The sequence below is a fragment of the Amblyomma maculatum genome, chromosome 4 (assembly GCF_055883805.1).
Source record: "Amblyomma maculatum isolate TAMU_Amacu chromosome 4, ASM5588380v1, whole genome shotgun sequence".
NCBI lineage: Eukaryota > Metazoa > Arthropoda > Arachnida > Ixodida > Ixodidae > Amblyomma > Amblyomma maculatum.
Window position 1 is genome coordinate 18,744,981 of NC_139347.1, and position 23,890 is coordinate 18,768,870.

Here is a 23,890-nt window from a genome sequence, read left to right on the forward strand (position 1 = left end):
GCTTTGTGGAGGGGGAATATTTTCCTCCTTCCTTAACTGTGCCGCCTTAGAAGCATGCTACACACTTTTGGGATAAGTAAAAAAAAAATTTGCTTTCTATGCTCGCAAAATCTTTGTTGTATCAAAACTCCAGCACGAAACTTTCTTTTCAAGGGAAAAAACATATGTACTTCAGTGGAGCCAAGAAACTAAAACAAACTTTGTTATATTGAGGTTCGTTATATCTAGGTTCAACTGTACACTGACAGACCTTTGCAGCAAGTGAAAGTGTCTGTAAAATGCCTCTGCACTCCAAAAGAAATCCTTATGGTCTCAAGCATTCAACTGCAACTGCAGGTATCGGTAGTGGTGCATCCCACCATATCGATTACCATCCTCTGTACTGGCCATTGTGTTGTTAATCTGTATATCTAAAATCAACAAAGGCTGCCTAGTTCCATTGTGAAGCAGCTACTAAGACTGCAGTGAATAATGAACTAGTAACGAAGATAGTAGCACTGCATAGTCTTTGAGAAAACTGCAGTGAATAATGAACTGATAACGAAGACAGTAGCACTACATAGTCTTTGAGAAAACAGCCGCGTGCACTGCACACAAAATCTAGAGAAAATTTATTCCCTGTTCTCCAATATAAAATTCCTCTTGCTAACTTCTACCATGTTCCTCAAAACCTTTCGCAGATAGTAAGTAGCAGTTGCGACATTACCTCAACGAATACTTGCCTAAATTGCATTCTGAACTTTTATGTTTTCTTGAACACTTTACAGCCATGTCGCAAACCACTGTGCATCTCCTACAGGTACCAAGGACACCCAGCTCTCACACAGGACATATGGAGCCTTGCGGAGATACTGCCCCCGAGTCCACGACTACATACTTGGACAGGAAGCTTTTCAGTGCTGTAGTGCAGGGTAAGAATGACTCACGTGAGCGTGGCATGCTTCTCCTTCTTGTGCAACGGTGTTGGTGGTGTGGCCATGTGGCCACTGAATGCAAAGAGCTGGAATAAGCTGGGTGGGCAGTGTGCTCTGCTCAGCAGCTTGCGAAAGGCCTCAATGCTCTCGGATGTCACTTCATCCTCGAAGGCCACCTTCATCAGCTGCAGTCATAAAACGGGCATTCACGTACACATTTAACAATACTTTAGGTTACCGAAACTGCACACATGCATGTATTCGGCACAATTAGCTCAGTGTTAACATGTGCTAACTGCTGCTTGCGCACACAACGGAACTAACGATTGCACAGTCAACAATGTGTGGGACCTTCATCATCACAAACAGATCGCAGTGCATACAGTGCAACTGGTGATCGCAGAGTTAACAATGTGCGGGTAGTGCATAGTGCCTTATCCAGCGGTAGCAGTTCATGCATTTCGGTCGGGGAATTTTAAAAATTCATATCCCGAAATTCGTGTGACCGAGATTCTATTGTGTATTATATTATTACAAGAAAATAATCATGATCATTATAAGCACACTTATTATTATAAGCACAAAGTAAAACTGTTGTAAAACACAAGAAAAAGAAAGTAAAAGTAATCCAACAAAAGAGAGAGCTAGGAGCAAGTTTACCTGGAAGGTGTTTGAGCGCAGCTGGAGGCCCTCGGGCAGCACCTGCTCCAGGTGTTGCAGGTACTGGACAGCTATCTTCTTCTCCTTGGTCAGCGTCGATACCGGGAAGCACCGCACCACCGTCTGCTCGCACGCTGCAAGAGACACAAAAGGCAGCATTAGAACAGAGATGCACCACACAAATCAGAGGACACAAGCCAAAGATCTTGCCTCGCAAGCGCTTCACTGGTGTGATTAATCTGCCTTTTCTGAAAATGCTAAGCCTGGAAATGGGCCAGAACTCCACACTGAAAAAAACACATTTGAATGGCAGAAAGCACTGATTTCATCCAGTCCTGCCGATACGACTTCAATCTCTGGGCTGTGGCTATCAAAAACGGCTCCACATTTTTCGATAGCAAGTTACAGCAAAGCCTAGTTAACTTGATGCCTGTTTGAAAATTCAGATAATTTGCACTGTTGTCAAAACTCCCACCAAGGGCACAAGTTAGTCTATGGCATTGAAAACCGATTTATACAGATGCCCAGCAAAGGTTAATCTATATGGGCTCCCAAAATAGCACCATGTCAGAGCAAGATCTCCTCAAAAAGTGGTCATCCAGATATTCGTCCTCGGGTTGTTTTTGTTTTCGGAACTTCGCCACAAGCCTGCGGTGATAGCTGCCATCAACCGTACATGTACCTTTAGTTTTTTCAAAGGAGCCTTGCTAATCCGACACCAATATGTGCGGTTGCTCCCATCCCCGTGACATGTCTAATGCACCAAAACTTCATCCTCGTTACATGCTGGTCATTGTTGGTGTAGGAAAAGCTTTCTCATGTGTGACATATGTGTGAAGAAGCTCCAGCGGTATTGCATGACACAAGCTATGGAGACCTTTATTTTTGACAGAGTGCACAAATCGAAACACTTGAAAAAACTGCAATATATGTTGTCACACAGATCTCATAATAAAAAGAGACGGCTGTAGCTCGGATTTTCTTTTAACCAAATAAATTCTGCTTTCACGCAAAAGGTGTGTTGTGGCAGTTTTAGGGAGGGCCGCTTGACAATTTTACATTGGAATAATTTGTATTTTTCTTTATCCAATGCTTTGAAGTTTGAATTAAGATTTTACTGTACCACCCGTGCCACACAAGAAATGACAGCAAGTTCTTCATGCCACTATTTTTAGAGTTGGTGCCACAAATTCAGATTTAACGCCATTGTACATACACCAAGATGATGGTAATGCCTGTAAGCATGTCAAGAATTTTACCTGATTAGAAAGAGATCATGAGCGCATTATCTTAACTGAACAAAATAGAGAAATTATCTCGCAGAAAATATGTGTTCTTTATTGACATGCCAAAAAAGTAGCTAGAAACTCACACAAACTGAGTGTCTCAATCATAAGTGACGGTTAAAATGGCGCCACTCGCAATAAAAATGCAGTGCCTTACCTAACCGAAAGTTATGAAGAAGACATTTTCTGTTAAACAGATTATTGTTTCTTACAAAGACACAAGCTCTTTTTCAGAGGAATGGGAGTGAGAGTAGGCATATCTAAGGAAGATGAGTTTTAACGAACACTGTAGGTTGCTATTGGCAATAAGGTTAACAACATTAAATATTTGCACATGGCAACATGTAAATGCCATCGCAACTGAACAAGGTGAGCACTAAATGACACTAAATTTGCCCATGTGGCAAGGGTATAGCTACGCCCCTTGAATACTTCGTTGAATCCCTAAGTCTTTCAGCAAAACGGCGAGTTGAGCGAGTTGGTACATAATTAAGCAAAAAACAGCACAACTCTCTTGTCTCCGTTGTTGCGCTGTGCTGTTTTTTGCTTAATCCAAATCTTTCACTCTGCAAAAATATAAACTGGTAAAAGAAGAAACACAATTGAAACAACCACTTACTTCAATTTTGCACGTACAAGAAGAATTATTTTTTTCAGAGCTGCATCTAATTAGAAACTTTAAATGTTTCCAGTGATTGGACATGTTGTCAAGAACATGACCACAGCAAAGTCACCCCAAAAAAATGTAAAAACCACACTCGTAAGGAACTCCCCATGCATTTTGTTTGTACCAATCCTTGTGCTGTCACTTCAATACTGTGCTTACACATACAATTTACAATGCATGCGCGCACATCAGCCTCTTTTAGTTCCGATGTCAGGCTCACCGTATGGATCGAGAGGGCTGCCCTTGAAGATGACGCGGTAATTTGTCAGAAAGATGGCCCCCTCTGCAGGGAGGAGTGAGGGCCCACCCAGAGTTGGTGCCCCCGTGCCTTCTTCGCGGCCGTCTGGAATGAGGTAGGCCCGCAGTCCTTCCATGGCCAGCTCCTCTCCTTGCAGCAGGCAAGGCACCAACATCTTTGGCTGGTGGTGTAAGAAGGCAGTGACGGTCACCACGGAGTTTAAAGCTGCTCTGTGCCCGCTTTGCGAGCAATCTTTGCCCTGTTTCACGAGCAGTGCCTTACTCCCTGCCCCAACTTTCCTCAAAACAAGCATACTTTTCTCTCTCCCTCATCTGGCACATTCACCCAACCCTGTACGGTGTATATGCTGGTTATGGCTGCAGAAGTGGCTCACCTTGGGAATGGGTGGCAGGCGCTTGCTCTCTCGGTGGACAGCTTCCAGCATCTCCTGCTGGATGGCCACCACACCGGGTACCATCTGGTGGAGGGCCCGCACGTGCTCCTCTGTGACGCCGCTCTCGTGACACACCTTGTCCACAAAGCGGCCCACCAGTTTGGTGACTCCAGCTCCCACCGCTTCCCATGCCTCCTCCTCTCCAAAGCCACTCTCCCCATCGCAGGCGCTGTCCGTCTCTGCCACACTGTGACGACCGCAAGTGGCAGACCCAGCAGTTGAACTGAATGCGACCGACTCCTGCCCTAACAGGCTCATTTCACCACGTGTTTCCTCCACATCTGTGCAGTAACAGAGGTGCTGGCTGCTGAGGGATTTCGCAGTGAAGCTGTTACCGGCTAGCCTAGGTGTCACGTGCCACATGACAGGTCACCTAACAATGTGTGACAGTAATGATGTTAATGGCACCAAGAAGCAGTCCAAGTATGCTCCATACAGCTGTTGGTGGTCTTTTGTTGCAAATTGCAAGAGCACAAGCTTTTCGCTGGTCAAATGCATATTAAGAAAGCATAATCGTAGAGGTATTTTTGTTTTTATTCCTGTCCCCTTCCAAATCAAAAACTTGTGGCAACTATGCTTCGAATACACAGCTTGGTTTGCCAAGGAACACAATTATATCAGACTCATATTTATCATTTCATTAGTTTATGTACTAAAATATGCTACGACGTGTGCACTGAGAAGAATACATGTAACACTGATGAAATCCGCATTGTAGACAATACTGAACTGAGCGTAAGGCTGTCACCAACACCGTAACATAGCGTATACTACACGCACTGACCATAACGAAATCAGCCTAGGACACACAAAGTCCGGCTGTCGTTTACTGATGACTTTTACAAAGTATAGACAGTGCAGCCAAACACGTATATATAAAGGTATAGAAATCGCTGCAAGAAACTTCACAATCCAGACACCTAAGCAGGGGCATGTAAGGCATTAAAACAGACACAGAATTTGTGCAAGGCATAGAAACATAGATGAAGGAATAAAATGGCCCCCATTTGGCTCCAAGCCTGCACCTTCTAGTATTAAAATTATGTAATATCAAAAAGCCTCTTCAATTCATTGCCCCGGACTGCCCAGGACGCATTTGCCAGGGCACTTCTTCCCCAGGGCATTTTTGGTCAGCGTAGATCAGATAGGGAGCACACAGCATAATAAGTACTACATATGTCCATAATGAGAGGGAGACAGCTTTAGCTAAAGTGCCCCTCACTGCATAAGATTGTTTTCCTAATGCAGTCATATTTTAATGGCAAGCAAATAAATCTCTCTTAAAAACGCTGCTCGACACAACTTTTAAGGCACATGGTGTCACTGCAATAGTCTCAAGCAGCCTAAGCATAGTTCATGGCTTAGTAAATCGAACTGACTAGTTAAACAACTCATATCCTTCTAACACAATTTGGCTTCCAAACATTACACATGTTCAAATTTCATTGCTCCAACATTGCTGAATGCAGATTATGACGAAAAGATAAAGGAAAATTGATCACAGTATACTCTGCCCTTCTAGAATCAATGCCTGCATGCCTAAGGTACCAGGGCGGGGCCAAGTGCAAGGGACTTACCTGTTGGTGATAATGCTGTTAGAGTTGGAACGTCCATCAGCAGCAACATCCGCGGGGGCAGCCCGGCGGGAGGCATCAAGTGGGACCCGCAGGGCAGCCATACGGTTGGCGTAATGGATGGCCTGGCTGTACACTGTGGACTCCTCTCGGCTCGAAAGCTCCTCCATCTCCTCCTTGCTCAGCTGCCCACTCTGTTGGAGGCGCATCTGAAAGGCAAAAGGAGATCCTACACGTGTAACCCAACCTCACCCATCACACACGGAGAGAAGATCAACACTACGAGAAAGGTCACATGAACAAGCAGCAACAAGTAGCAAAGAATGCCAGCTTTGTGTGCTTCAACTATGAAACGAAACCACCTGGGAAACAAACCATGTGATAAGCCTTCGGGCATGAGAGTGGTTATCTTCCTAGTCACCACATGCAAGCCTACATAACTATATTATAACAATCCGAATGAGCACCTCATGCTAGCGCCTGCCCGAGCTCGTGCGTGATATAGCTCATACTGAGTGTGATAGTGCCTCCAAGCTGCTCGAGATGCTACTAAATTGACAAGACAGTGGTGTTTCTTTCTGTGCGATCTATCCCCATTTCTTTATGCTTAAATAAAGAAAGCACCACACACTAGCATCGTGCATTTCTTGCCCTCATTAACCCACTCGCTATCTAAAATGGCTACCAATATAGTTTACCCAAAAAACGTTCCTTGCTTGAGCAATGCAGCCAGCTCCCATGTTTCCTTTAACACTCCTGTTCGGATAGACAAAAAAGACAAGGACACACCAACCTGTTCTGCAGCAATCTCCAATGCGCTAGGCTCCGGCGGTTTTATTAGCGTGGCTGAGCGCCGACTTGCTGAGTCAAGGTTGTTCCTTGAGTTGTCTTGCCTCAACCAGCTCGATGGGTAGTCTTTGTTCTGTAAGAGATGAATTGACAAGGCAAACAATCAGCTGCTTCACAAACTGTTGATTTGATCGACCAAAAAATGAGGCCAAGATTTACCTAGCGATCTGCCAGCCAAACTGGCAAAAACAAAAAGGAATCTCTTTGCAAGAACTGAGCAGCATCCATATGTTATATGCAGAAAATTGTCATAGTAACACTAAGTAAACAGTATGAGACATATTGCTAGCCTTGCCAGAAAGGAAACTTTTTATGAAAAAAAGGCATAACATCAACAGAGAGCATAGACATGAACTTTCATGAATGTCAGTCAAGAGCAAAGTCTCTTGGTGTAAAACTACATTGCAAAATTTTCAAAAAAAAAAAAACAAATACTTCCCCCTTTCCTTTTATTTTGTGTTTAGCAATAGGCTACATGACTTACTAGTTAAAAAAGTGTGCTTCATCCTATGCCACATGGCAAATCTTAGTAAAGAAAAAGCCACCTGAACCTTCAGCAATTCAATATTTCTTCATTCTCCTTAAATGAGTATTGACGTGGCGTTTTCGACGTGGCATCAGCCTTCACCTTATACATACAGCTGCCAAATTTCAATAACATGCTGACCATGGATACTACATCGCCCCGTTAGCAGCCCTATCATTCCATGTTTGTTAACACACCAATACCAAGTCCATACATACACCATGCACCAACAATGTGTAAGTTACTCCTTCAAAATGTTCCCATAGACTGTATAAAAAATTTTTTTTTAAATTTTTTTTATATACATCAAGCAAATACCTCGCCCAAGTCAATATTAACCTACACTACAAGATAAATAGCATGCACTGCCATCTAGATAAATAAACATTACAGCAGCACACACAACTTTTTGACATGGAAATTACAATGCACTCAGTAACAATAGAAAATATAAAGTCACACCATTAAGAAAATGTTTTCCGCAGCAATGCACAATGCAAGAAGTGGCCCATGGATATTATTTGAGAAGACCCATAGTAATGCACAGAATGACTGTGCCACCAAGAGACCAACAAAATGTGTTGCAAGAAAACGACAGGCCACACTGTCACAACTGAAGGCAAATTCCAGGTGTCTTCGAGGCAGACTCCATTCGCATGCTATCTGAGTTCACATGCAGTCTCCCGAGCCAACAGCAGAAAGAAACTCATCCACATGCCAGAAGAGAAGGAAAAAAGTATACAGTCTTCACTGCAATGGCATCTGACACAAAGTTAAGGACAAAGCATTCAAAACATGTCTGTTAGTGGTTTACATTATATTAAACCAATTATAAGGCAAAAGCACAAGAAGCTACAGTTTCAGCTGTACATGTGGTGCCATCTGGGAGCTGCCGCGTCAAATAGCAGAGGTTTAACTGTGGCCTCTTCGATCAGCTCCAGTGCAACGACGTGATTGATTGCCTGTGACGGCATCTGGGAGTCACCACATCAAACAGTGGATGTTTACCCTACTTAAACCTGGTTATAACGAGTAGAAGCACCCGCCGCTGTGGCTCAGTGGTTAAGACGCTCGGCTACTGAACCCCAGTACCCGGGTTCAAACCTGAACAATTCGAATCTGCTCCAATGGTTCTTTTTTGTGTGCATGTGAAAGCACTCAAAGAGGTTACGGTCAGCCATCACTCTCTCTGTCGGCTGGCAAGCTTGAAAGATCCTTTAAGGAGACTCGGCATTGGAACCACTAGACAGGACTTAGTTTGAATTACGTGCATGAGGAAAGCAGTTGTGACCTAAGAAACAGCTTAGCTAATCAGGGCAATGATACAAACAAGCTAGAATGGTCAGACAAAATCCTTGGTCAGTTGTGATAATCATATGAGTGCTCTTGCGATAAAGCAATGAACATTTAGATGAGACTACATGAGGCTATAGAAAGTCTGTGCACAAATAAAAAGTTATATTGCCCTGTGTCCACATTTGTGCCTTGAATTGAACTCCCAAATTTTTGTACTGCAACTGACAGGAATAAAGTTTGTGCAAGATACGTTGGGAACATACCAACAGATATGAATACTAGCAGCATTAAAAAAAGTTTTCATCTCAGCAAGCATACATAAAAATGGAATGGTTTGCTTTATGCAGCTTTAATGTCCCCAAGCAACTTGGGCTACGAAAGACGCGATAGTGGACTTCTTGGGATAAATTTGACCATCTTGGGGGTCTTTAACATGCGCTGATATTGCATGGTACATGGGTGCCTTGCATTTCGTCTCCAGCAGCAGCAAAGGAGGTTGTTTTAGCCTCTTTCCATCCCCCTCTGTCATCTTGATTTCACAACGTGCCATTTTTCTTCGTTTTCTTCGGCAACAGAAAGTGCGCCCTCCGTGCGCGCGGTTACTTTCGGATGGCTTACCGCGCAGGACCTTCGACTACGGACTGAAACAATGGTTCTTTTGATTATAAATACAACCCAGGCTCAGATTCGGGCTCTCAAGAAGTATCGAGCAGTTTTATTCTTATATTAGCCTCATTTATCTAGTTTGTAATCAGGCTGATAATGATGATGTCAATTAACAACATCTGCAGAGCACTGAAATATGCATATTCTGTTGATTACTTTATTTTTATAGCAATCATAATCAAAAATAAATCGCTATGCTTCTTCCCTGATATGCTCATTCCCTGAAACCAAGCCGACACTGGGGGTGAGTCACGGCCAGAAACGCCTGACAGCAAAAAGGGTTAAGTGCTTTTGAGGTGCACAATAAATAAATAAAATAATCAAATCATGGTGAAACCAAAACTCTACAAGACCTCCAACCCTCCTTAGTCCATCAGACAATGTTTCATATATGCTATTCAGGCCTTATGAGGAGTGTTTGGAATTTTGAGTGCCTGAAGTTCTACAGCAACAACTCTTAAGTACATATTCCTCAATCCTGTGATGCTGGTGTCAGTGTCAATGACTTAACATCGCATTGTGCTGACAGTACACATGCATACGCTACTCCGGCAACATGCATTATGTCCCTGCGTAGCATCACGTTGAGTAGTCACCATACAGTGACGTCGCACAAAACGTCATGGCAATGCCCAATGCTAAGGAGTGCGAACACAGTGACGCCATGCATGGTCTACAAAAAGGCCAATGAAAACAAATGGAGGCAAATATACAGTCACTGAGATGCTCATTACACAGCGACAAACATCATCTGAGATATCTAAGTTCATTCATTACCAATACATAATATAATTCAGTCTGGTTTAACTCTGCTTACACTTGGTCATGCTGAGCCACTTATTTTCTTCTTGAGATGGCTGTTAAACAAAATTGGCCGGTGTTTCACCAATTATAGAGTCAATGCACAGGAAGCTGCAATTTCAGCTGTACATGTGGCGCCATCTGGGAGCCACAGCGTCAAATGGTGGAGGTTTAATCATGGTTCTTGAAATCAGCTCCAGTGCCACGGTGTGCTTGATTGATGGCAGAGGCCACAGGTATCCATTGCCATCCGGGAGCCACCGTGTCATATGGCACATCTTTTGCGCTACTTAAACCTGGTTACAATGTGCTAACACACCTGCTATTGCAGCTGAGTGGTTTAAGACGCTCAGCTACTGAAACTGAGTACTTGAGTTGGAACCCGACTGTTTTGAATCCACTTCGATGATTTCTATATATATTTTTTAATGTGAAAGCACTACAAGAGGCCATAGTTAGTCACTGCTCGGTCATAGACTCCATCACTCTCTGTGTCGGCTAGCGAAGACGACTCATGCATTGGTTGGAGCCGCTATACGAACATGGTTCAAATTACCCGAGCGAGGCCACATAGTTGTGACCTCACGAAATGGCTTAGTCAAACAGCTTAGCTTAGGTGCAAATAAGATCAGACAAGATTCTTGGTCAGTGGTTGTGAGCCTATGAGTGCTTTCACATTAAAACAAGAGATGTTTGCATTATGGCATCACTATGCTCTTGAGAAGCAACAAATTGCTGAAAACATGGAAGAGATGCATCCCAGTAAAGCCATCATGAAAGCTCATCAATACCCAGATCCACATGGCAAAAGCAAGCTTGTTCTCTTCCAACAGCATTTATGCACAAATGTCGAATAGCAGGGCAACACGCTTCTCAAGCTGCAGATAAAAAATGACTCGAATGTCACTTGCGCAGTGTAGCAACAAAATGCCAATCAGATCATTGGCTATATGCCATAAAAGGTTAGAAGTAGGACACATGCCAATTAAGAAGTTGCAATTGCTAGTATACCATACCCTGTTAGAACTTCTCGCATAGGCCAAGTGCTAAGAGATCACAGTTTGCTACTGTTAGCAGGTGACATGCAGGGGTGAAAGGAAATGCTAAATTGCAGAGTAAAAGCAAGAAGGGAAAGAAGCAAACAAAGAACACAGAGAGAAAAGAGGGGGGAGCCGGATGTCAACGCACAGCAGAGGCAGCAGAACCAGTGGCAGCGGCAGCAGCAGCAGCTGCAGCGACGAAAGGGTAGAAACGGTAAAACCTGGGCGCCGGGGACTCTTTGCATTTCTGGAGGTGCTTCAGGTACCTCTGCATGGGACATACCGAAACCCGACAGGGGCAGGCGGGAAGAAGAACTGAATGGGGGCAGCCCAGAGGAGTTACCCCCCACAAGGGCACAAAACAGAAGCACAAACAAAACAAAACATACTGAAATAAAAAGAAGTACATTGCATTGCCAACAGTAGGCATAAGCATGAAATGCCTCGCAATGAGTAACTAGGTGCAAAAAAAAGAAGGCAATGGTGCATTTGCATTTATTTTACTGTACATCACTATGGGGGACCTAACCAATTAACATCTAGATAAACTGAATTATTACCCATAAAGAAAAAGCCCTCCTTTAATTTTGTTTGGCACATGGCTTAGTTGTCTATGTGTCGCTGCACCCAACACAACACTTCTCTAAATCAATAACTTGTCTTGCAATCCTAGCAGACCTCTTAGCAGCAAAACCTGAGCCCTCAGAAAAAACAGTCATAATTTTTTCTTCTGGGATATATCTAAGCATAATATGCATACCAAGCTGGCAGCATATTTGCAAATTTATTGTTTGAGTTCTAAATATAGCTTTATGTCAGATAATATCTAGACTGTACTTTGAACACCTAATTTTAAGGTGGCATAATATCAATAAAATCTACCCAATCAAAAAGTATTTCTGGTTGCGACTTCTCATGCTCTTCACATGTGCATGCTACATACATACAGTAGCTGACAGATATTTCGGATTTTACTTAAATGTAGTTAAGTGCGGCATAGGAGTATGACCTAGCACAGGGCGAATTCCAAGTCTGATACCTAGCCGGACAGCCGCCATCTTGGGACATATTTTTTTTTTCTCAGAAAGCAGTCCAAGAAGGCTCTGAAGTCAGCATTAATGCAGGCTACTATCCTGATTAAAGATGGAGGACCAGTACATGGATCCATGGATCAGCTGAGCAGCTGAGCAGCTCCTTGTGAACGCTGAAGTATGCATACAAGCACCATCCTTCAAATGTGAACCAATCCATTAATGCATATGCAAACTGATGACTAATTAAGCAGCTTTCTTAAATGTGAAATCCCTAACATTGCATATTCCTGAATCGTGTAGGAGGGAGCCATGCGGATGAGAGCCTCACTAAAGATGTAGATGCTGTTGGTCTGTTTAAATGGTTAGTTTAAAATCTGATGATACGGTTACTTAAGCCTTAATTTTATAGACAAACCCATTGGTCTTTGTATACCTCACCGGTTGTCAGGATGGCTGGTGTACAGCATGTAGATGTGTTTCTGTCTTGCTGTAGCAGTCGTACCACACTATTTTCATGCATATTCAGTTCATCTTTACAGCCTCAGAAGAATGAATGCACCTGACGACGCCGGCTTGTTGCACACTAATTTTAGCCAGTGTGTTATAAAGACTTGTTGCTGTCTGATTCCCTCACCGAGTGACAGTAGACAACAGGTGTAACATGGCAGGCATCTGTGTGAGCATTTTTTTTTTTCTTTTTGCTATAGTAGCTGTATTACTTTTTGTCTATACTCTTTTTAACGTTATGGTCCTTTGTATTTTTATGCTTACAGGAATACCTGAATGAGCACGTCTGAGAAGCCGGCAAGAAGCATGTACACTTAAACATTAGTAATAAAAGGGTAATAGCCTCAGTAACATTGTCTTCCGTGAATGGGTGCATTACAAGAGCAGTACAGTCCACTACAAGTAGACCAACTGGCAGTCTATTTACGCTGTGATGATGAAATGTGCTATAGCATTACTGTACGAAATCTGCAAACCATTGAAAAAAAGTTTCTGACCTGCCTTATTATGAAGTTTAAGAAAGACATTATAATAGTTATCCGTAAGTTTTGGCTCAATCTTTATGCCACAAGGTGGCATGAAACTTAGAAGAGTAGATACGTTCGAACATGCGAACATGTAGATGTCTACTCTGATGATGTCTAGAAAGCCGTCTTGCTAGGCATCCGAAGAATCGGAATGCACCCACTGATGCAAGCAGAGCCATAAGCTCACTGTTGCCACTCGAGATAAATGGTGGCTCTTCCTTGCTATCAGGCTGGCTCACAAAAGAAGGAACGGGGCACCAAACAGTAGCAGCAGCATTTGCCGCACTCTCTCATATTGTTGCTTGCAAATAAAACACAGGAAAAAGCGGTGAACTTTGCCACTTTTGAAGTCAGTTTTTTATAGCAAAGCAATTTCTTTCAATCTCGTTCATAATGTTCCCTTATTGAGGCCATTTTCGAGGTCCTGCCAAGTTCAAAAGATCAGTCGGCAATTGTATAGTCAGATGTCAAAATGAGTACGTATAATGTTTTCAACTAATTCAAATTACTAAGAAAACAATTACATATACTAAGTCTAAATTGCAGTAAACAAAATGATACCGTAAGATATCCGCACTATTCGGCCAAGAATACAGCAAACATTAAAACTAGGCGTGCGCAAACATTCGAAATTTCAAATACAAATCGAATATGTTCATTATTCGATTTGTATTCGTATTTGAAAAACTAATATCCAGAATTTTCTAATATTCGAAAAACATTGTTCTCATTTCGGTTTCATATCACATGCAGACAAACATAGTGCAGGTGTTTATCAGATAAAATTACTGTGATGCAAATGTTTTTTGGCACTTTTTTTCAGGCCCATTCAATGGACATTTTTTCTGGTCCCTTCTAGGCTGAATTAACAGGAGTTTACTGTACTTAGCAGTGGTATGACAGCTCCACCAGTTTCATGCAGATCCTTTCTGTACAGAAAAGCAGTTTACAGAATCTGTTTAAAATTCTTAATGGATCAGTAGAGTATACACATCTGTGCGATTCTAGTTTAATTTCATTTGCAAATACATGTAACTTGTGAGATAAGAAAGATGAACAATGTTTGATTTTTTTTTTTTTTTAAGTTTACATTTTTTTTTATTGATCAGATTATTTGATTCAATATTCGAAGGCCCCTTTTTTTCCCCACGTTCGTATTCGATTCGCATTAAAAAATTTTGATATTTGCACACCGCTTAATTAATAACTCAAGTCTTGAGAATGATCGGGAGCTTGATTTCACATTAGTGCTGTAGTTCTAGAGCCACTTGCCTGCCCTAAATTTGTTCTGATAGCCTGAAGAATGCTGCCTGTAGGCATTTCATGCTTAGAAAGAGCAGAGAAAGTCGGAGACACACAAAGGAAAGGAACACCGACGCAGTACGATGAGGCAGTGCTTACTCAAGGCATCAGTGGCACATGGACCCCACCAGATGATGCGGTCCACCACGACACCAAGCATGTGCACCCATGCAGAGCAAGCAACTGGCGGAGCACCACTTCTGATGGCTTAGAGTTTCCAGTGGCGACACCGGTAAAACTACTCAACACAACAGCTCTACGGATAGCAGGAGAAATACACGAGTGCTGAACAGCTTTCAGCTCAAAATTCCACAGAAAGAACCATGGTATAAACATTTGAATGTATTATAAAGAAAAAACAATAAGGCTACGATTCCCCTTGGTCTCCTTAGAGTTGCAGAAGTCCTTTTATGCCTGTATGTATTATTATTCACAGATATCACGCAAGCAAGCCACACCAAATCAGACCGAAAAAGCAGCATGTGGAATAAACTAAAAATATGCTGCAAATACTAATTGCCCATTTCTTTTTCTTTTTTCACATAACCATTTTATGAACCAAGGAGAGCTTTAGGAACAATGCTTTTCCATGAGCAGAGCATTTCGTGAATGCTGTCACTGACCACTCGGCCCTTTTCCTGTGATAACAAATTCTAGAATTATGCCAGTGCTCCTGATACTTCTTCCTTTCCTCTTCTGTGCAATAAAGGTGAGAAGATAGCCACTTTTGCGCCACTTCATCATGGCTGACAATATGAACCGAACTGCCACAAAATAAAACCCCACCACAGTATTTGAGAACCATAATAAGAAGCTGAGCAATAAAGCTAATTCGTCACAGCTTTGCGTGAGATCAATGACAACCTAAAAGACTGCCGCTCCCTTTTCCAACATGGTACAGTAGAACCTCGCTGATATGTTTTTTAAGAAATGCGGAGAAAAATGCATTATACGGGAAAACATAGGATCTGGAATGCCCGATTTTGAAAACTTTAATTGCTGAGTGAGGTATAGTCAAATTTGATTGAGATTTTCACTGCATAAAAGTGTAGATTACCATTTTTAAACATCAGGTGTGCATAGCTCCTGTTTCAGCACTCGTAGAATTCAGTTCGCATTTGCGTGTCCTGAGCGCAGGAGATATTAAGTAACAAATCCGGTTCGTAAAAGAAATGACGAGTCGGGATCGCTTCCTTGGTTCGTTATGGATGTTCCGCACTTCAACCACTGACATGCGGAGAAGCCATCACGACGGCTTACAGTCATCGTGTTTTTACTCATGCTGCGTCCCCCAGACCTGGTCCACTCGTAAGAAAACGAATAGTTGTAGCTATCAAATGGTTCACCCTTATGCCCTTATAGCACTGCAAAGAAGCCACCGCATTTATTCTCATGAAGTCACGTTTCCGCGGAAATGGGCGCTTCGTATGTTGGCTCGTTGTCTTCTCTGATCCTTCGCCTTTTTGCACTTAAGAATTGCAGGAAAAAAACTGTGGCAGGTAAGCGCCACTGATCAGTTTTTTTATTTCATATCGTGAGCACTCGGTGGCACATGTCTGGTTGACAAGAAAAGTATTATATGCCTACAATTTGTCGAAATTTCCAACGCAGTAATCAAGAAATGTGTTACCCGGGTACATATTAACTGGGAGAAAAGTAGTGCAACCTTATGGGAGATGTTTTACTGCTGGCAATTTTGACTGTATGAAACTGGGAGTTGTATGAACCCGGAAAGTATCAACGAGGTTCTACTGTGATTGAGAGCATGTATAAAATTAAAATCTCAACAGCCAAGCCTCGAAGCAAACACCCACAACCATTCTATGCTCACAGACTGTTTTTTAAGGTAAAATATCCTTGTTCGCTTTTTGTTTTTCTGAGGCCCAAATTACCGGTCAGAGTAAAATCTGTCGGCCTCATAATGCGCAAGTTCCAGAAAAAAAAATGTATGTCACAATTTTGCTTCTCAAGCTGAAAGATATTATGTCACTAAAATCTGCTGAAAAGCACCAAAACAGATAAAATTCTTTGCACCTTGATTCGGCAATCCCAGGACCCAGTTTACAAATTTCTGAACGGAATGCACAAAAATCTGATGCCTACCTACGCGCCCCAAAATACTCTAAATTTCACCCCATCAAGTTCAAACTGTACTCTGCTCGCGAATGAAAGGAACTCAAAGGTATGCAAGGCTGACACATGGCAATACCTCACGGGGGCTCATTGGAGGCGAGGTGTTCTTGTGCTGTCCTCCTCCGTTAGGCAGCACTGTCGTGCTGCTGTGCTGAGGGGACGATATGTGGGGCAGGTAGAGGGAGCGTATGTCACGCTGCACATCCTGGTAGAAGGCAGACTCCCAGAACTGCAGCTGCCCCCAGACAGCGTGTTCTTGGATGCATGTATATGCAAACTGCATCACGCCTGTGCACAGCTTCTGCTCAATCCCCCGAGAGAGAATGAATAATGAACGGAGAAAGGGAGGGGGCAGGGAAAGAAATAGAGAAGACATAAATTAGAACAAACTTTTCAAAGGCTCCCTGCCATGGCACAGAAACAACATGGCTGGCAGCTGCTCTCATACTGCACGAGTACAAATGAAAACCCTCCCCATGGCAGCCCTTACTACAGCCCAGACATTTAAAGGTGCAATTCGTGCTTGCAAATGTGACCATCAATGCGAACCTCTCGATTCCAGACTGCATATGCAAGTTGCAAGAAACCCTATTTTTTATTTTACAACACCCACATTACAAAACATTTGAATTGCACTTGCCAGTGGCAATTTTTAAACCTGCAGATGTGATGAGAGACAAGTGATGTGCATTACATGTCGGACAATGTTTGCTGCTGTGCTGGACTGTGAAGTCCATTCCCGAGAGACATCTACAATTTGTAGCAGTCTTTCCATCAGTGAGTTTTCGACTATTTATGCAAACGGTCGATAGAGGTGTGTGTTAGATATAGTATACTATTAAATCTGATTTTAAATATCCTGACATTCACAATATTAGTTCTTGATTATACGCAATTATCAAAGACATTGCCATCAACTCCAATCACCAGTTCCTTGCAATCACAACTAGGGAAAAGCAGCAATTAATTTATTCAATCCAAGCTCGCATCAGGACCTCTTAACTCAACATAAAATGCAAGCTGATACCTAAGAAACACCAAATCTTTATGGCAATGTCAACGGGATGTCAACGCTTGCTTCGTAACAATTACCTCACAGAAACCCTTGTCGGTGCCAACAGCACTTTGCAAGTTGAATTGTAAGTAACCATGACCGTCAAGCTAGCTCCATTTACTATTTGCCATGACAACCCAGCATAAAGCTTTATTAATTGGGAGCTCAATCGATAAATGAAGTTTACAGAAGAAGGCCCCTACTGAGCTGGCAGATTAATGTGCAGTGACATCACAAATGGATTCAGCCATCAATGTTCGTCGAGAGAAACTAAATCTGCCTGCCCTGCAGACGCTGGAAAGCACAACTGTCACTTCGACCTATGTGAAACTTTAATGGCCAGAGAAGATGGCCAGTAGATCTGATGTCAGTAACTCACCCTGCAAAAAGCATGCGACAGCGGCAGTATCCCTGCGGCCACACCATGTTCGTCCAGTGCTGAATCATCCTGAACAAAAAAAGAAAATGAAGGTGAAGGGTCATTCTGGGTCCTAACTGTCTTACAACATATCCGAGTGATTCAGCAGCCTGCAGATCTCAAGGAAATTCACAAGATAGCATCCTCTAACCTCCAAAGCATTATAACAGCTGCTGGGAGCCAGTTGCAAACTGGCTCTGGTGTCTCAAAAAATAACATGCATTTTTGGTTCTAGTTTTAGACACTAATAATCATCTAAACGAGTTCAGAAGTCCACTCTGATCCCTTGGCAACAGCGTGGAGTACAAGCTCTCCACATTACAAGGCTATTACATGTCCTTTAAAGGAGTAAAGATGCCAAAGCTTTCTCTTGCACCTTTACTTCTTTGCAATAGTAGCAGCAAATATTAGTTTACAACTGAGATGTGCATGAATATTCAAAATTTTAAATACAAACAGTACAAGCTAGTTATCTGGTTCATATTCTATTCCAGAACACTAGAGAATTCGCAAATATTACAAAATTTCCAAATATTGTTACTTTCACAAGTCTGATTTTAATGGAGTCACAATATCTGAGCAACTTGTAAAGCAATTGAGAATGCAGAGTCCTGAAGTCAATACAAAACTGTTCCTTTCACTTTCTTCTCCGTCATTTATCGTGTGTATCAGTTACATTTATAGGTATTACCAGCCACTCACAGCTGTTGTGGAGGCCACAGAAAAACAGCCAAATGCCAGTGTCTTCACCACACAGCACTGCAAGCATGCGGCAGTAGCAGGTCAAACATTAACCAAGGTGGTTTGGCTTCATTAAGCAATGTTGCATAAAGAAATGGGATGCCAGAAAGAAAGCTATCTCTGTTTTTCCTACCTGCATGACAGTCCACACGCGCATGATACGGCTAATGGAAAGCTACAACTGACCACGCCTCAGGTTCAGAGACACTACTGATGGGTGTTAATGGGTGCAGACAGGTGCCAGCCATACGTCTACCAACTTTTCATGCTGGTACGTCTTCCACGGAGCTGTAACCAAGTGTGAGATTTACTGTGCTAAAAAGTGTAAACTGTAGAGTGAATGCTTACATCACCACCAGTCACTTGCATAGTGAGGCAAAGAATGCCAACTGCCCTCCGAGCAGGTACAGTATGGCAGTTAGCAGTTCAATGTAATCCATTTTATGGCAATCCGGGTCCGATATATGAAGTAGGAATTGCATGCGTTTGTTCAAACTATTTAATATGTGGAAAACCAGTTTCCACCCCCTTCGCCGCGACCGGTCACCACCACTCCGGCGAGCGTCGTGGCAGCGCCGGCTGGGAGAGGAGGTAAATACCTCCCCTTGGGGGAAGGAGACCAGCGATGGGTGCACCACCAAGACGTCTATGCGGGTTCCCGCGAGAAGACGAGACGAGAGCTTCTGGATCCAGCCGGCAACGAGAGCGGTCGTCTCCCGCCGCATCTCCCGGCAAATGCCGGGGGATAGCGGGCACGGAGTACGCTGCGCACACGGGAGGACCCGTTGTGCACGACCGCCCATCTTCTGGTTCCCAACGGCGAAGCGACCGGTAAATACCGCACGCTCTCGCCGCCTCCCGCGGCAAACGCCGTGGTATGGCTTCGTCCGAAGAATGCGGCGCACACGGGAGATCCCGGCCGCCATATTCACGGCGCATTCAAATGTCCGCTGCCGAAATCGCACCCCTGATCCCCAGCCGGTGAGTCAAAAGTCCTTCTTACGTAGCCTTGCCCTTCCAAAGAAAACCTTGTTGATGTATAGCTAGCCGGCATGCTCTGTATTATTTGCAAGTGCAATAAATAGCATTCGAGTATTAACGATGTGTCGTCCCCGTCCTTTGTCCCCTTTGTTCCCTCCACGGGTCGCCAGCGAGGACGTTGCACCTGCGGAGTAGGAGCGGGGCGGAAGACCGTCCCCCTCATAACCCCACAATGGCGCCTCAACGTGGTTCTCTCGTGCAGAAGCACTTGAGCTAGTTGCCCTAGAGACAAAGGACGATAGTCAGTTCGCGGCGTGGAATACCTGCCCGGATTTTAACATTAGGCCAGACCCAACATCGCTATGCTAGCAAGGCTAATATGCTTTCTTGACGGCGAGGTGGGAGGAGTTGCAGCGAGAACAAATGGTCGTGCATGTATTTGTGTGTGTGGAGCATTTTTATTCGTGTGTGTGTGTGTGTGTGTGTTTATGTGTGTGCCGACTCCCGAGACCTTTGAAAGGTACAGCCACGAGGTCTGTACATGGAGCGCGAGACCGAGCCGTCCACGGAGAACAGCACGCCGGAAGCGAGTGAGTGCCTCAGCCGGGACGGTGGCCCTACTTTTCTTGTATATAGTTGTAAATATCTCCTCTTCTGTCTCTTTGGCTCTGGGAGCCAGGTGCCGCAATCAGCTGACTGGTATTGCAGCCGTGATTGCCGGAAAGCACAGGGGCGCTCCGACACCGCTGGACGCGGTGGGCGCCGTTCACTCAGAAGTTGCCTTTGGATGGCAGCGAGCGAGTAGGGCCACCCTGGGCTCTTTGGCGGAGACGCACATCCTCGCGGCGTTGCGTTCTAGCTATTTTCCTTAGCGCTAGAGTGAGTAGGCTTAAGGCTCTTTTTGAGGGCTGCCTGTCGCACATCGCAGGACAGTCTAACCGTGGCATACAGCATACGCAAATGCGTTTTGCTTGTTATATATTAACCTCGCTGTAGCCGAACATCTCGCTGAACTAGAGAAAGCTAACTTCGTTCAAATGAACTTGGTATTTTTGGGCTGAGAAGACGAATCGGAAATTTCGTGGAACCAGATTATTATGCCGGCAAACGAACCGCGGATGCCCGTGCTTCGTTTGGATTTACAGAACGGAGTGCGGTGCCGGATAAAATTGTTTGGCACTCGCATATGCCCGCATTTTACCAAATGGTCATTTTCCTCAATTTATTCAACCTCTTTGGAGATCCGGAGGGTTGTGCAGATATCAAGTGAAGCCGCCTGGACCTGCTGCCATTGTCCACGTTCCTGCCTGCTGCCCTGCGGACGTGAATCACCGAAGCTCGGAGTCTCACGGAACCAGTACGGCTTGACGGGAGAGGAGGCCAATCCCTACCTGCCAACACAGGCGCGCCAGCGGGAACAACACCCTCCCGTCACGCTGGCTTCTGGGACCTGCCGATGGACAGCGGGGGCCCCTTCACCTTGCTGCTCATCGGATGACACCAACATTTGGATTACACTAGTGTCTTGCCTGTGCGAGCTGCCCTGCAGTCGTCATTGCAAGCCTCGTGTTTACCTCACGGATGGCGTCCAAGGAGCAGCTCTTGACAACCATAGGTGAACATTTAAGGAGGGAGGAATGTGGAAAACCAGTTTCCTCCCCCTTCGCCGCGACTGGTCACCACCACTCCGGCGAGCGTCGTGGCAGCGCCGGCTGGGAGAGGAGGTAAATACCTCCCCTTGGGGGAAGGAGACCAGCGATGGGTGCGCCACCAAGACGTCTACGCGGGTTCCCGCGAGAAGACGAGACGAGAGCTTCTGGATCCAGCCGGCAACGAGAGCGGTCGTCTCCCGCCGCATCTCCTGGCAAATGCCGGGGGATAGCGGGCACGGAGTACGCTGCGCACACGGGAGGACCCGTTGTGCACGACCGCCCATCTTCTGGTTCCCAACGGCGAAGCGACCGGTAAATACCGCACGCTCTCGCCGCCTCCCGCGGCAAACGCCGTGGTATGGCTTCGTCCGAAGAATGCGGCGCGCACGGGAGATCCCGGCCGCCATATTCACGGCGCGTTCAAATGTCCGCCGCCGAAATCGCATCCCCAATCCCCAGCCGGTGAGTCAAAAGTCCTTCTTACGTAGCCTTGCCCTTACAAGGAAAACGTTGATGTATAGCTAGCCGGCATGCTCTGTATTATTTGCAAGTGCAATAAATAGCATTCGAGTATTAACGATGTGTCGTCCCCGTCCTTTGTCCCCTTTGTTCCCTCCGCGGGTCGCCAGCGAGGACGTTGCACCTGCGGAGTAGGAGCAGGGCGGAAGACCGTCCCCCTCATAACCCCACAAATAATAATTGCCAATATTTGCAATATGCTCATTGTATCAAAGACTGTATAAATTTTTTATACTGGGTCATAAACGAATCCCACATGGGGATTAACGTTTAATAATGTCTTGTATATTAGGTCCTACAAAGTTAGAGCTTAGATCCAAAATATCGGGGATATTATGTGAACAGAAGAGAAGAGGGCCTTGCCTGAAGGGCACAGTTGATGAGTCGCACAACAAGGTCGAACTGTTGGTGCTCGAGCACAGCCTTGTTGCCGGTCACATGATGCTGCAGCTCTCGCGTCAGTGCTAGCCGTGCTGCTTTGTTCTTCAACGCACGCAGAACCGCTGGCATGGCCTGCATTGCATAGAAGATGGTAAAGTGAAGCTCCTCATCTGAAATGACCACTGAACAGCACTCGACCTGTTGAACCAAACAACAAAAAATGTCCATGCTTCGTTATTTAGTTGCACACATCAGCTTTTTGTTCCCAATGAGTAAACAATGCCATGCCATAAGATACGCCAAACACCCCTGACTGTGCCACAAAAAACTTCTGTGCCCTCGCACCTTGAAACACAGCTCAGCAGCAATACACACACATTTTTATTTGATGCACTGTAGACAGTCCACTGCTATCCTCCACCTACATGCATTTATGGGATAGAACATCTCATAAATGCATGAAACAAGTCAGCTCTGTACATGATGGCTAAAGCAGCTAGGGAAAAGGCTAGAAAATGAACAACTTCAGATAGACAGTATGTATATCAAGTCAGCGTCTTATCAACCTTGCACACCAAGTTACCTTGCGTGCGTCGGAGATCTTATTGTCGAAGATGTAGTTGATGCAGTTGCAAAGAACTTCCAGGCGACGTGCAGAGTTGTTGACCAGGGACCTAGGGTCTTGAGCACACACCTGGCTCATGGGAGGCCCCGCAGGGACAATGCGGGGAAGCTGAGGCCGCAGCGACGACAGCCTGCGTGACACAGCAGACTTTAAAGGCATGGCCACGGTAGGGAGAGAAATGTTTCGCAGCTATTAGTGCGAAAGCACTAATCCAGAGGTCCAGAGCCCAGCAAAATCATCCAACATTTGCATGTCTGCATGGAGTGCTTTCACTTCTACTAGCCTATGTAGCTTTGCTACAAAACATTTTGGCATAGTCAACTCATGTCCAATAAAACGCATTAAGCCATCCTGTTGCTTTCTCTGTAATCCGGCCATGTGCCACAAAATCATGGCATGTTCTGGCATTTGGGGTTCACTGCCCCATAGGCTACAGTCTGTATCATAGCAGAGCACTCTGGATTAATTCAAACCTCCTGGGATTCTTCAACATGCACAGACATTGCATACTGTGCATTAAGATGCCGCAGCCAGGTTCGATCCTCCAGCCTTAGAATGAACAGCTGAACATCACAGCCAGTGATCTGGCATCGGGAGTACATCACAAATGCAAGGCAATGGTGGACCTGGACCTACTTGGATCCTAGATGGTTCCTGGAGAGCCCTGTGTCCATGATGGATTTCACGAGCACCCCATCAAGTGTTGGGAATGGGGGCTGATGGATGCGCGTGAAGGCACCTTCAGTTGGCTTGGGAATCTTCTCCACATATGGCTGTGGGTTGGGATTCTCCTGCGAGAGAAGGGTCAACGATGACTCAGTGATCTCCACAGCTAACTTAGACCTATAAAAGAATAGACTGCCACCAGTTAATTATTTTTCATTAAATAATTCATAACAAAGACACAGAATCAAGGTAGTGACATTGCATTAAATGTGTAATAAAAAAAGCCTCAGTATTCAAGATATTCCTGCCCATTGCCCTTCACCTAGAAAATTTTAACTTTTTGGCACCTCAAGGTGCAGAATGGTTTTCAGTGCAAAAT

At 44.5% G+C, this 23,890-nt stretch overlaps 1 protein-coding gene across 2 annotated transcripts in view; it reads right to left on the reverse strand.

The window, feature by feature from the left end:
- Positions 1-23,890, reverse strand: part of Sbf (SET domain binding factor) — a 144,013-nt gene that overhangs the window by 40,128 nt on the left and 79,995 nt on the right. For both annotated transcript variants that reach the window (XM_084600839.1, XM_084600838.1), the window contains exons 11-21: positions 23,482-23,636; positions 22,804-22,975; positions 22,203-22,352; positions 17,908-17,976; positions 16,551-16,775; positions 6,587-6,715; positions 5,797-6,002; positions 4,160-4,406; positions 3,748-3,946; positions 1,575-1,708; positions 927-1,099 (exon numbers count right to left, since the gene is read on the reverse strand). In XM_084600839.1, coding sequence (XP_084456965.1) covers positions 927-1,099; positions 1,575-1,708; positions 3,748-3,946; positions 4,160-4,406; positions 5,797-6,002; positions 6,587-6,715; positions 16,551-16,775; positions 17,908-17,976; positions 22,203-22,352; positions 22,804-22,975; positions 23,482-23,636 — 1,859 coding nt within the window. The remainder of the gene's footprint in view (positions 1-926; positions 1,100-1,574; positions 1,709-3,747; positions 3,947-4,159; positions 4,407-5,796; positions 6,003-6,586; positions 6,716-16,550; positions 16,776-17,907; positions 17,977-22,202; positions 22,353-22,803; positions 22,976-23,481; positions 23,637-23,890) is intronic.